The 15,013-nt window shown below is 34.9% G+C and overlaps 1 protein-coding gene across 1 annotated transcript; it reads left to right on the forward strand.

Annotated features, from left to right (window-relative positions):
* The first annotated feature begins 2,860 nt into the window (after positions 1 to 2,860).
* LOC141724454 (polygalacturonase-like) lies at positions 2,861 to 4,691 on the forward strand. Its single transcript, XM_074526614.1, has 4 exons — positions 2,861 to 3,575; positions 3,731 to 4,020; positions 4,097 to 4,325; positions 4,408 to 4,691. Exons 1-4 carry the CDS (start codon positions 3,141 to 3,143, stop codon positions 4,624 to 4,626), a joined length of 1,173 nt encoding a protein of 390 aa, XP_074382715.1. The 5' UTR covers positions 2,861 to 3,140; the 3' UTR covers positions 4,627 to 4,691.
* The last annotated feature ends 10,322 nt before the right edge of the window (positions 4,692 to 15,013 follow it).

Consider the following 15,013-nt stretch of genomic DNA (forward strand, 5'->3'; position numbering starts at 1 on the left):
CGAATTTTTTGTCTGTTCGGCTCGTTTAGCTCGGACTCGGCTCGGATAAAGTTCATGATTATTAGTCGGTTTTAATAATTTTCAAGATGCTTTTTGCAGAAGTCAAGGTTCTTATTAGAAATGACATCTGATAATCTATAGCCAATGAAGAGAGTTATATATAAATCTACAAGCAGGACGTGTATTTACCAGCACAAGAACAAGTTAACCTTTATGTGAGTTATTATTATTAATTTGTTACAGAAAGAAATAATGTTGCAGAAGAGTGAGTAACAGAAAGAATAATGCTGGGACCTTTATATCTTAGCATGTAGGCTCTGACTAACTATTGCAGCAATCCCGAAGCCTAACTAACTTTGCTGACATGTCACTTGACATCTGTTGCCAACTCATTAGTCCAACTTGGATCTGCTGAATCAGAAGATCTATTAGATAATTTATTAACTCCTCTCAAGTTGGGAGTGTTGACAGTAAAAGGAAACAGAAACAGACTCAACTTGGACAGCAACAGATTGAAGTGTGGAGGACTAACTTAGGTTAGGACATCATTTACCACCTGAGAGCGTGTAGGTAGACAGGTCAACTGGATAAACCCTTCTAAAACCTTATCTCCGATGAAATGACAATTAAGCTCGATATGCCAGGGAGAGGGGAAGACGTTAAGTTGCCAGTTTCGATCGAAGGAATAGGGGACAGGGTGCTCGGCCAACTAATCAGTATTGGGGAGAACTAAGATAGTTATTCACTAAAGCTAGATTACTTTCAAGCTACTCGGCTAACTAGGGTCGGAGTGGAATGAAGTCTCTCCTCTCGGAGTTACACTGTGAACTGACTTACCCCTGAACTTTCTTTCCCTCACATTTACCTCACATCAAGGAGAGCATTCTTCAAGACATTTGAGAAGCATCAAGGATTCCTTGTTCTTTGGAAGGGAATCCACTTATCCTCCTGCCGAAGACTGAAGAGTAAACCCTTGCATTCTAAGGATGAACAAGGCTAGTAATAGGCTCGACTGCAAGGAGAGAAGGAAGCAGCTTGACTTGAACGACTATCAGGGCCCCTACTGAACTAGATGCAACTCAAAAGAAAGGCTGCACATAAAAAGAAAAGGGGAGATGGTGTCCCAGGTAAAATGATATGGATATGGTAAGTCAGAATGGCCAGGATGGTAAGGCGCGGCATTCCCCCACATCCAGTGGGGGAATTTGCTCGCTAAAATAACTGTAGCTGCTCTCCCGTACCGACTGCTTATCCATCATCTTTTATGAGTGAAACAACGAGCTCTATGACTATTTGTATTGTATTTTAGCCGAAGGCCTTTTGACTGTTATAGTCTCTCGCCGGGACTCTTCTCACGAATTGGATTCGAACCAATATATGCTCCTTTCGGCGCGACTTCCCCGTTTAGTCGATCGTGAGTGGGTATGTCGTCCTCCTCATTATAGTCCTAGAATCAATACCATTTTGTCGGAATACATCCTGTCTTTTCACCTTAGTAGTCCTATGCATAGTCAGTACTATAGCCCCAATCATGGCTACTAATAAAATCAGACTAGGAACCAAAAACCAGACGGAATAGTAAGTATAAAGTAAATTGCCCAATGTTTCCAAATTAGTCCAACTTCGTACCTTTCCGGCATAAACCATATATCTCAGAGAGGTCGTATTTCTTTGGGTTGGTAGTAATGGAATGCTTTCATTATCTAATCATGAAAAACAGGGTTTTTTAGCTATGTATAACGCAGACTGATTGTCACTAAGTAAAGTAACCAGGTGTAAAATTTGTAATGCCAATATCTTCTAATAATCGAACAACCCATGTGACTTCTGAAGCAGCCGAAGCCATAGCTCTATACTCGGCCTTAGAAGTAGACTTAGAAACAGTATGTTGTTTCTTTGATTTCCAAGTAATAGGTGATTGACCAAACAACAAGATATACCTGGTAATGGACCGCCTTGAAATCAGGACATGATTCCCAATCTGTATCAGGTAATGGACCGCCTTGAAATCAGGACATGATTCCCAATCTGTATCAGAAAATGCCTGCAGTTTGATCTCATTTGAGGTTTGTAATAATATTACTCGACAATGTATCTGATAACAGTAGCTGCAATGTATCTCATAGGGTGGTGAAGAGCAGAACAATAAGAGGTTCGAGGCTCATTCCTAAACTGACTTAAAGTTTGAACCTTACAGGCATGTTCAGGTCTAGTCCATGTTAGGTAATTAAGTTAACCTAACAAATACTAGACCGTAAGGTACATGACACCAAGGGACATAACATTGTAGACTAGTAGGGAAAATTTCAACTTCATAAAATGATGCAGGGAGAGGGCACATAAACTAGTACCCTCTGTAACTTTATTTGAACTATTCTAAACCGGCGCTTGTTCATAAGACACGAGATTTATGCCAGTTTATTGAATTAAGTTCTTAACCGAGATTCATATATCGGTCTCATCAGCTCTTTTGGTGCCAATTTGCACAAAATCAGCTACTACCAAATCCTTCAAAAGTTCCTGCACTGAGAGATCCCAACAAACTATTCATTTTGTCTAAGGCTGCTAAACTAAAAGGCTTTCACTTCTGATTTTGTAAGGTTTGATCCTCGAGGCCTGCCCAGGACAAACTCAACAATAAAGTCCATATAAAAGTCATCTGCTGAATAAACGCGGTGATCTAGATCGGTAAGCTATTGACTTTGATATTGCTCACTAAAATATATATTTATAAAATTCTGCATTTCATGTGCCTCTTGTTTGTGTATCCTAGTTACTTGAATTAGCACAGAATTAGGCATAAATAGTGGAAGAACTCGAGTATTTCAAAATAACTAAACATGTACAGATGCACAAAAACATGTACTTGATACAAAAGAAATTTGGTTTGCTCATCAAACGCCACATGTTATGGAGACTGCACCTGCATGTTACTTGTGAATGGGGATGATTTGTACTTCCGCATGTACTTGCGACATGATAACTCCCCTTGATAAGAAGTTTCGCAACTCAGATACTTTATAAATAGCTCCATCAAATTATCACAGTTCCCATTAATCAAATCTCCTCATCTCTGTATAACCTTTAATCCTTTATAAGCTTATTGCTTAAGAACTTTGACGATAGACAGCATTGCATTAATGGCTTGTTATCTTATACTAACACTTTCCATCATTTTCCTCTTACATTCATCATTCGCAGCAAGAATCTCGATCAATGTCCAAAGATTGGGAGCCAAAGCTGATGGCAAGACGGATGTTTCAAAGGTTTTCCTCAGGGCATGGAATGCAGCTTGTGCCTCTAGAAAGCCAGCCCAAATTTATGTACCCCGAGGAAGATACCTGATTCGCAATCCAATAGTATTTAGTGGCCACACCTGTAAACGCAGCATGTCCATTCGTATCGAGGGCACAATTGTAGCTTCTACTGATTACAATCTTCTTGGCAAGCATGGAAACTGGATCAAGTTTGAAAGAGTAAATGGACTTTTCATTTCCGGAGGAAATATAGATGCCAAGGGAGCAGCTCTGTGGAATTGCAAAAAATCTGGAAAGAACTGCCCTACAGGCACAACGGTATGTTAACTAGAATCCAGCTTTCTAAAATTTATCTCATGCAATGTAATTCTCTCATGTACTACTGCAATGTATCGTTATTTTTTTCGGGATACCCTGCAAACCTTAAAGTACAACAACAAAATCTAAATTGATTATTCATGTATACATTGCAGAGCATAGGGTTCTACAGCTCAACCAATGTTGTTGTGAGTAGATTAACATCAATAAATAGCCAAATGTTCCACATGATAGTCTACAAATGCAGAGATGTCAAATTACATGGAATCAAAATCTTAGCACTTGATAGCAGCCCCAACACCGATGGTATCAACGTTCAATATTCATCGGGAGTTAGCATCTTAAACTCTCGAATTAGTACTGGGGATGATTGTGTATCAATAGGACCTGGCACTACTAACACATGGATCGAAAACGTTTTCTGCGGTCCTGGTCATGGCATCAGGTACGAATTTTGAGTCCTAAAGGGATAGAATATATAACATTTTATATCGTAAAATAATAGCTGTCTGTTGTAACAGCATTGGAAGTCTAGGCTGGGATTTGAAAGAACCCGGTGTTCAAAATCTTACGGTTAAATCAGTTGCATTCCGGAATACTGGCAATGGTGTTCGAATAAAAACATGGGCAAGGTCTAGCAATGGATTTGTTAGAAATGTTCTTTTCAAGAATATTGCTATGAGCAATGTCAAAAATCCAATCATTATTGACCAAGAGTACTGTCCTAACAACCAAAATTGCCCGGGAAAGGTATATATTTTTTTGTAGTCTCATATAATTGATCTCTTAACCCGTGTCTAATATTCTTTCTTAACTTGTTGTTTCTGAGAAGGTTTCTGGAATTAAGATTAGCAATATAAGGTATCAAAACATTCGTGGATCATCGGCAACGCCAGTTGCTGTGCAGTTACAATGTAGTAAGAAATATCCTTGCAGTGGAATAAGACTACAAGATGTTGCACTCACGTATAAAAATCAAGCAGCAAAAGCGTCGTGTGCCTATGCTGGAGGAACTGCTTCTGGCGTTATGAATCCTTCTAGCTGTTTATAGAATTTATCAGAGTTTCTTGTCAGTTTGTTTTCTGTCATGTGTCCGGATATGAAAGGACATGAGAATGGATGTAACAGTTTTTAAATTGCATCAAATTTGTTATATAATTTTTGTAATAAGAATTAGCAATGAAATTCAATTAAAAGAAAAATCTTTTGTTTCCCATTTCTCCTTTTTAGTTCACAATTTTCCTAACCAACGCAAGTGCTTGACAGTTCGAGCTTCTGAAGGAAAAAGATGGACGTAAATTTAGAAAAAAGACATGCTAAAACATTACTCCAACTCGAGTTAGCGATGAGCCAGAGGCCCAGGGATCAGACTGTTAGAAACTAGAGTAACTAATTTGGGCTAAACACTCATACTGCACCTTCAAATGCAGTTGTTGAAAAGATTTGTAAGGTCCTTCTGGCGAAATGAAGTGGTGTGCAATGTACCCCTTCTGCTGTGGAATTTGTTCTATCTTTCGACACACTTCAGCGCTCGCTCAGTTCCCAGTCAAATGTCTGTAGGTTTTCACCCATTCTTTCATTAGAGAAGCTCTTGACAATAACACTTGCACCTTGCTGGTGGCACTATCTTAAACATACCTTTCTGAAGCTCATTTCTACCACAAAATCGTGATTTTCTAGAGAATCGGGGCAAAAGTGAGTTGTACCTGAGCAACTGTGTTTCGGCTTTAGCAATACTATTGAGCACCCCAGAGTCCAGGACTCTATACTGTAATTTCCCCCACCATGTGTTGGGAGCACCTAACGGGAAAAATCCTAAAGATGTATATTGTTTGTCTTACAACATTCCCTCGGCTTCTTCTGCTGCCATAGACAGTTAAGTTCCACCTTCATTTTCAACATGACACTTAATCCACAAAATTAGAAGCTCGAAAGTCCAACGGACATGAATATATTGTACAAACTTGATTGTTATTATTCTTTGATTTGAAATTTTTTAAGCACAGGTGACAAATCATGCTAGCTGAAGTTGCAAATCAGCGAAAATTTTCTATAGCACATCTTAAGTGAGGAACGCATACACACACAGATTGTAAATTTATCATTATCAGTCAGTTTCAAAATTTTCAAGATATTTTTTGCAGAAGTCAAGGGTCTTATTAGAAATGACATTTATACTCCTAAAGTGAGCAAGGCGTTTATAGTTAGAGTAAGGCATGCATAAATCTCACTTTAGAGTTTAGACGCCACACACTTGTACCAAGTATGTATTGTCTAATTTGATTCTATTAGCTTACTTGAAAGTGTTTTGTAGAGCAGGAAGTACAGGATCAGAATGTGCATCACTACACCAAAGCTTTGATGTGATAAAAAAGATCATTCCAGGACTTGATTAGGCCGAGGCTCAAAGCTTCTGCAATGGCTTCACCAAGACAGTGCTATGAATTACAGAAGGCAGCTGTGTCAAAATGTTTGTAGCCAAGTATTAAGCTTATTCAAGATAGTTAGCTTTGTATATAGTTAGCTTAATCTGTTTTAGCTCCTAGTGTAATTAGTGAGTTAGATATGGGTTCTTTCATCTTTTCCTTTCTTTTGAGTTGTCTGTATAAATACAGTTGATATCATTCAGTTGAATAGAAGAATTAAGATTTTCACTCAATCATTTCTCACTCTAAATGGTATCAGAGCATACTTTCTCTCTCTATAACAAACTCATCTTCTTCATTTGTATCAATCAATTCAGTTACATATGATTCCACCATTAAAGCTTCATACAAGCTTCGTCTTCTTCATATAAATCATAAAACACATATATAATCTCTCTTATTAGCTATTAATACTAGTTGAACTGTGTCTTGATTTGTGTTTTTCAACAAACTCAAACTGTTATTCATATATATTGAGTAACTGATTGCAAGAAAAACGCCATCTATGACGAGAATTGAAGATAATAATCATCAAACTGAGGAAATAACAGATCAAACTGAGGAGACTAATCTGGAAGATGAATTTCATTCTATATCTTTGGAAATGAGTCATCCGCTGTATCTTCATCCATCTGATCATCCAGGTTTGATTCTTGTGAGTACTGTTTTTAATGGTGAAAACTTCAATGAATGGAAGAGATCTATGTCTTTGGCTCTGTCAGCTAAGAATAAATTAGGATTTGTTACTGAAAAATTCAAGATACCTTCAGAAAACTCTAAGTACTTTGATCACTGGCAGAGATGTAACGATATGATAATCACCTGGATTTTGAACTCAATTGTTCCTGAAATAAGATCTAGCTTGGTGTTTATTCCACTTGTTGTAGATGTGTGGAATGATATTCACACCAGGTATACTCAGAGTAATGGACCTAGAATATTCGAACTGAAACAAGCCATGAGTGCTCTTCATCAAGAAACTATGTCTGTTTCCACATACTATACAAAGTTCAAGATGCTGTGGGATGATTTTGTTAATGTTTCTAATATACCTAAGTGTATATGTTTGTGTACTTGCAAAGCAAAGGCTCAAAATGAGCAATATGATGAGTTAATGAAAGTAACTCAGTTCTTGATGGGATTGAATGAATTGTACACTAACATTAGAGGTCAATTACTCATGATGAACCCTATGCCCAAACTTACTCAAGTGTTGGCTCTTCTTCAACAAGAAGAAAGACAGAGAAGTCATATGTCTATGGCTCAACCAGCTGTTGAGTCTGCAGTATTAATGAATAGGACTGTTGGTAGCAATTTCAAGAATCAGAAATTTGCTGGTAGTCAAAAGTTTACTGGTGGACAGGACTTCAAGAGAAGTTTCAATGATGGAAGGAAGAACAATTTAGAATGTACCTACTGTCATGGTACTAATCACACTCGAGATATATGTTTCCATCTAATTGGTTTCCCTCCTAGAAAAACAAATGCAAATGTGGGGAAAATGGTGGCTCAATTGGCCACAACTCCAAATGTGAACAATGCTGAGTACTCTAAAGCTGCAGATACAGAGAGTAACTCTCAGGCAAATGATCAAGGTTCAAACACAACACTGACAAGCTCACAATATCAGCAATTACTGCAAATTCTGAATCAGAATAACTCAACTGCTTCTAACAGTGAAATACCTCAATCAGGTAACATGTCTCTGTTTCATACTTGTGCCTATATGACATCAATTTGTGCCATTAATAATCATAATTCTAATGACTGGATCATTGACTCTGGAGCTACTGATCATATTACTTGCTATCATAATCTTCTTACTAAGATCACTAAATGTGATATTGATATTTGCTTACCAAATGGTTATCAAACAAAGGTGAAACTGAAAGGAACAGTTCACTTGACACCTGAAATTGTGCTGTATGATGTTCTACTGGTTCCAATATTTCAGTTTAACCTGATATCTGTCAGTAAACTCACATCTACCTTAAACTGTGATGTGCAATTTCGATCAAATAAATGCATTATACAGGATTGTTTGCAGAAGAAGGTGATGGGGATTGGTAGGATACAGGGTTCTCTCTATAAACTCATTCTACCTAATCAAAAGAATCTCAGTCCTGTTATCTCTGCTACTCTCAATCAAGAATCTCAAAAATCAATTATCTGTTCTGCTGCTCAACTTGAGGACTGTCAACTGTGGCACGCAAGACTTGGACACTCTCCAACTCATGTTCTTAAAAACATTTCTAGTATAGTTATTCCTGCTAATACAAATAAACTACTTCCCTGTGATGTCTGTCATTATGCAAAACATAGCAGATCTTATTTTTCTAATAGCACTAGTCATGCTGATAAACCATTTGATCTTCTACACTGTGATTTGTGGGGTCCCTACAGACACAAGACTTACTCTACTTGTAATGCATTCTTAACAATAGTAGATGATTGCTCTAGATGTACCTGGACATATCTGCTGTCTAATAAATCTCAAGTGTTATCCCTGTTTCAGAAATTCCTTGCATTTGTTCAAAATCAGTTTCATACCACAGTGAAAATTGTTAGATCTGATAATGGTACAGAATTTTTCAACAAAGAGATTAATGCTTTGTTTGACTCTCATGGAATTATACATCAACACTCTTGTGTTGAAACCCCTCAGCAGAATGGTAGAGCTGAGAGGAAGCATAAGCATTTGTTGTCTGTTGCTAGGGCTTTAAGGTTTCAATCAAATGTGCCAATTCACTTGTGGGGAGACTGCTTGCTAACTGCTACATATCTAATCAACAGGACTCCTTCATCTGTTCTGAAAAATAAATCACCATATGAGGTATTATTCAATAAACCCCCTTCATACAGTCATCTTAAGATCTTTGGTTGTCTATGCTATGCCTCAACTCTGTCACTTAGAAAAGATAAATTTGCCTCCAGAGCTCATAAGTGTGTGTTTGTTGGATATGCTGTACATCAGAAGGGTTATAAATTACTTAATCTCAAAACTGGTCAACATTTTACTTCTAGAGATGTATGTTTCTATGAGTCCACATTTCCATTTGTGAATCAACCATCAACTGTCTCTCATTTGATGTTTCCACAAGAACTTTCATTTACAGATACCCTTATTCCTGTAAATAAGAAGAATTCTTCCCCTCCTACTATATCTGACTCTTCTGCAGAGATCATTACTACTTCTGTCTCTGAGAGTTCTACATCTGAGAATATTCAGTCTGATTCTTCAGAATCTCACAACTCCATTACTATAGACAATAATCAGAACTGTCATCTTTCATCCAGACCTATCAGAACTAGAACAATTCCTAGCAAGTTTTCTGATTATACTTGTCTTCCACCCACTCTTACCAAATCATCTAATATTGTAGCTTCCACCAGTGTCACTCTTGTGGAACCTAAATATTTTCATCAAGCTATTCAGGACCCTAACTGGTGTAAAGCAATGCAAGATGAAATCAATGCACTAGAAGCAAATAATACTTGGATTATAACCTCTCTACCTCCTGATAAACAAGCTGTTGGATGTAAATGGTTATACAAACTTAAATACAAAGCTGATGGAACCTTGGATAGATATAAAGTAAGATTAGTTGCCAAGGGTTTCACTCAAACTTATGGCTTTGATTATTTTCAGACCTTTGCACCAGTTGCAAAGATGACTTCTGTCAGACTTCTCTTGTCTCTTGCTGCTATTCAGAAATGGGACTTGCATCAACTAGATATAAATAATGCCTTCTTGAATGGGGAATTGCATGAAGAAGTATATATGACAATACCTCCTGGTATACCTATACCTTCCTCATTTCAAGGGACTAATCCTGTTTGCAAACTTATAAAATCCTTATATGGTCTTAGACAAGCTCCCAGGGAATGGTTTGATAAGTTTGCTGCTGCTGTCCTTAACTATGGCTTCACTCAGTCAAAATATGATAATTCTTTGTTTTATCTTCATACCTCTGAAAGTTTTATCATGTTATTAGTCTATGTAGATGATATAATCTTAACAGGCTCCTCTCCAAGTCAGATTATCAGGGTAAAAGACTTTATTGCCAGTAAATTCAAGATGAAGGATTTAGGCACTCTGAAATATTTTCTTGGCCTTGAGGTTTCTAGAAGTACAAGAGGTATATGTCTTCATCAACGAAAATATGCCTTGAATCTCTTGAATAGTACAGGTCTTCAAGATGCAAAACCTAGTGCTATAACTATGGAGTCTCAACTGCATTTAACTAATGACACTGGTACAACTCTTGATTCTCATGCTGCTATGTCTTATAGACGTCTAGTTGGTCAGTTAATCTACTTAACAATCACTCGGCCTGATATTAGTTACTCAGTGCATATTCTTAGCCAATTCTTGGCCAGACCAACTGATGCTCATCAATCTGCAGCAATGAAATTAATTCGATATATTAAAAATGCACCAGGACAAGGTTTAGTCTTGTCTGCATCCAGTCCTCTCAAACTCAAGGTATTTACTGATGCAGACTGGGCTGCCTGTCCTATGACTCGCAGATCAATCTCAGGTTACTGTGTAATGTTAGGAGACTCTCTTCTCTCCTGGAAATGCAAGAAGCAAAATACTGTAGCTCGCTCTTCTGCTGAAGCAGAATATCGAAGCATGGCAAATGCTCTATGTGAAGTAATCTGGATTTACAATCTGCTTACTGAACTTCATTTTCAAATTCCTCGACCTATAGTTCTGTACAGTGATAGTAATTCTGCTATTCATATAGCAGAAAACCCCGTTCTTCATGAACGAACTAAACACATTGAATTGGATGTGCATCTCATTCGTGACAAGGTGAAAGAAGGGTTTATTCTACCCACATATCTATCAACTTTTCAACAGCCAGCTGATCTTTTAACCAAACCTCTTAGTGCCCAGCGTCTTCGACATTTAATGTCCAAATTGGGAGTGGAAAACGATGTCTCCCCTGCCAATTTGAGGGGGGGTATTAAGCTTATTCAAGATAGTTAGCTTTGTATATAGTTAGCTTAATCTATTTTAGCTCCTAGTGTAATTAGTGAGTTAGATATGGGTTCTTTCGTCTTTTCCTTTCTTTTGAGTTGTCTGTATAAATACAGTTGATATCATTCAGTTGAATAGAAGAATTAAGATTTTCACTCAATCATTTCTCACTCTAAACCAAGTCTAATTGCATTAAGAACACTTGGTTTCAGAGACTCCGGGCAAGCTAAAACACTATAAGATGTTTCAAAGCCTACAAACGGAATGGTTGCCCCTAGTGAGCCTATCTACGTTCATATCTGGAATATCCAACTTGGCCATTTTAGATTCATTCTTGCTGCTGGATGAAATGCAGTGTACCATAGATATTCTGATTTAAATGCTATCCATATATAAGAAACTAACTAATTTACGGTAAGAATATATATTTAATTCCGCAGACAAAAAGCGGAATAAAGAGGGCTTACCTAGGCTGGAGCCCCGACTAAACTGAAATTTTTTATAAGATTTACAATCAAAACTTTTTGAAACCAAAATAAATTTTGCTTTAGGCCCTCGTTTCGCTAGAATCTAATATTATTAAAAAATAATTTTAGCCCCCACCATTTTATAATCCTGATTTTGCCATTCCATTTATGGTTAGTGATCACTTTTTAACTTCAAAGTCCATACATTCCGGTGAAAGTTTAATTATAAATAATTAGAGGTGTACGCGATTATATTTGGTGCGGTTGAAACTTGGGAGGTCAAATTGAATTATGCTGGGCACATATCCTGGACTGCGGTAGATATGATTTGGTGAAAGAATGAGTTCTGGAGTATACAGGATCGCCGACGCTGAACCATACAAGACATGTATTGCAAATAAGTAGGATTCTTTCAGCATAGACAATTCGGCCCAAGTCCATTTCTATTTTATGGTTTCAGTAGACACTCAATATTTCGTGGTTGATATTGGGATTCCTTCGGCAAACGGCTATTTGGAATGAGACCTCGTTTTTTTTACTCCCTCCGTCCCTAAAAACGTTTTCTATTTATATTTGACAAATTTATCAATGCACATTTTTAATTATTAATATCTTTAATTTCATATTAATATTAAATATAAAAACTTCATTATATTAAAATACTTAGAGCAAGTCCAACAGTATCTTAACAAGTTCCTTATAAATATTTATAAAATATTAACTCTTAGTGATTTAAGACATAATTTTAAATTTGAACTCCAACAATGATCCTTATTTTCATTTCTTATTATTATAATAATAATAAATTTGAATGAGATATGAAAGGAAGAGAGAGAAAAGAACTTAAAAAAAGATAGAGAAATCAATTTTTTATTGACAAAAATGAAATAAGGGATAACTTGTGATTTCTTAAACATAAGTCATGAGAGAGTTGTCTTAGTGATATAAGGAACCACTAAGACACTGTTGGAGTACATTTTTTTGTCACATTTCTTATATTTGGAGTTAAGAACATGTTTAAGGGATCTGTTGGACTTGCTCTTATAATACGAATTCAACAAGATCACTCATGATTATATTTGATCTTATAGATTAGACGTAAATTAATAATTAATCATTTATAATGAATAATGTCAAAAGTCAAAATAAGAAACGTGTAATGGGACGGAGGGAGTAATAATTTTGTACACCCTCCCGTTGTGCAAGTTTTTCTAGCACCGTTTATGGCGCTGGACGTGATAAAAAAAAAAACTTTTTTTGTGATTTTAGAGAAGTTGACAACTTAAAATTTCGCTTGGAAGTTAGAATACCGGATTCCGACTCCAGGAAGATCAAAGGGAAGGAAATAAAAATTGATGTTCTTTAAAATTCGAAAATGTGCATATAAAATTCTATATATGCCCGTCTCCTTTCCCAGTTTTTTCGATTAAATATAAAAATTAAATATAACAAATTATAGACAAAAATAACAGATAGATAAGTTAAGTTATAAAAATGTTTGAGAGGCAGCCCACGTAGTTGGCAACAACAATCTTACTATTGACTTTGTATTATTATTCTGTAATGAACAAATTATTGTGGATGTGCTTACAGTAATCATGCATAGAATCCCATTGTCAGTCGTTGCCGAGACCAAAACATTCGAATACTGTATAATCTTCCTAGTTTTGTTCAAGTTGACATTCCACAATTTTAAATTACTGTGTATACGAACTGCCTCTAATTCTATTGTTATTGTGTAATTTTATGTTTAAAATAACGTATTTTTTGTTTTTGTAACTTTTACTTCACACGAAATATTAATTTTTCATATGCCAACCAAACACATTTTGCTACTTTCGACTGATTTCAACTTTCATTCATAAAGATTCCAAAATACAATTTATAAGAATTTCAGAATTTAGCCTAACAAATTATACACAAAATGAACGAGTTAATCCGTAACTACCGTACATGTCTCGGACGACAATGATAATACAGTTAAATTTTTTAAAATATATATTTGAAATTAATAAAAATTATTATTTCAATGAATTTACTATTTTCAAAAAATATCTTGTGTTTATTATATTATATTAAAATTAAAATTAAATATTATTTTAACGAGATTATTATTTTATCAATATAGCGTATGCAAACTTAAGAAGTCGCGGACAATTTTTGCATTATTGTTGTGCACGTGTCCCCCTCTAACATTCCCATGTATATATAATATCTATACTATTTATAAATAAGCGAAATCATATATAATCTGGTGTTAAAAATATCAAATTACCAAATTTTGGTATTTTTTGACATAAGTTGACTTATATTTTTTATAAACTTTGTTTTTAGTAATTACCTCACATAAGTTGACTTCTATTCTTTTATAAATTTTGTTTTAAACACAAATCGACTTTTATTCTTTGTAAATTTTATTTTATTTTTAGTTAGTATTCATTCAATCGTCTATTTACTTTATAAAATAAAAATATTTTTTTAATGATTTATAAATTATATTAAAAAAATTATTAAGTTATGTGAAATTAAGTAAAATAACTTATATTTATTTTTAATTTTAGAAAAATTACAAACTACTAGGTAAACTACTAATACGAATTGACTTATATTTTATGTAAACTTTATTTATTTATAAATTATTTTAAAAATTTATTAAGTTACGTTAAATTAAGTAAAATAACATATATATACTTTTATTTTGAAAAACTACTAACTACAAAGTAAACTATTAACACAAATTGACTTCTATTCTCTGTAAACTTTATTTTCTATAACATTATTTTAAAAATAATTAAGTAATAGCAAATTACTTTAGTAACATTTATTAACTTTTAAACTGAAAATTATTGATTTAACGATCGTATTTGTTACTATCCATCACAACGTTTATTTACTTTAAATTAAAAAAAAACATATTTTAACCGTAACAGATTTATGGGATGTATTTAGATTATATTAAGTAATATTAAATTAAATTTAATAGCATATATTTACTTTTAATTTATAAATTAATTTTTATCGATAATTAAGTAATATTAAATAAACTATATTGAAAAGGCTAATTATAAGATAATTCTCAAATTATATTAACTAATATTAAATTATCTAAAGAACGGATATTTGGTTCATAAAATAGAGATACAATTCTTTTCACAAAAATCTTTATATATGTTTAACCAAAATTTGTACATGATTTGTAAAACTTCAAAATTTCGTGTACTGAATTCGTGTTGTCATGTACCAGTTCGTGTTTATTTCATTTACTTCGTTTACATTTCTATTTTTCATTTTTTCGTGTACCAATTCGTGTCGTTTCGTTGTCGTGTATATGGAAAGTACATGAAAAATTTTGTGTACTACAGTTCGTGTCTTGTCTACCCATTTTAAAATCGTGTCTTGTTTGTGTTAACAAAACAGGTACACGGCTTTAATTCGTGTCGTTTTCGTGTTTACTTCTCAAATACACGAAACACGCAAGTACACGACACCATTATACACGACACAAATGATTTGTCAGGGCTACGGTCAACCATGTCTACAGACTCTCTGCGCCCGTTT

Source organism: Apium graveolens, chromosome 1, assembly GCF_009905375.1.
Source record: "Apium graveolens cultivar Ventura chromosome 1, ASM990537v1, whole genome shotgun sequence".
Taxonomy (NCBI): Eukaryota; Viridiplantae; Streptophyta; class Magnoliopsida; order Apiales; family Apiaceae; genus Apium; species Apium graveolens.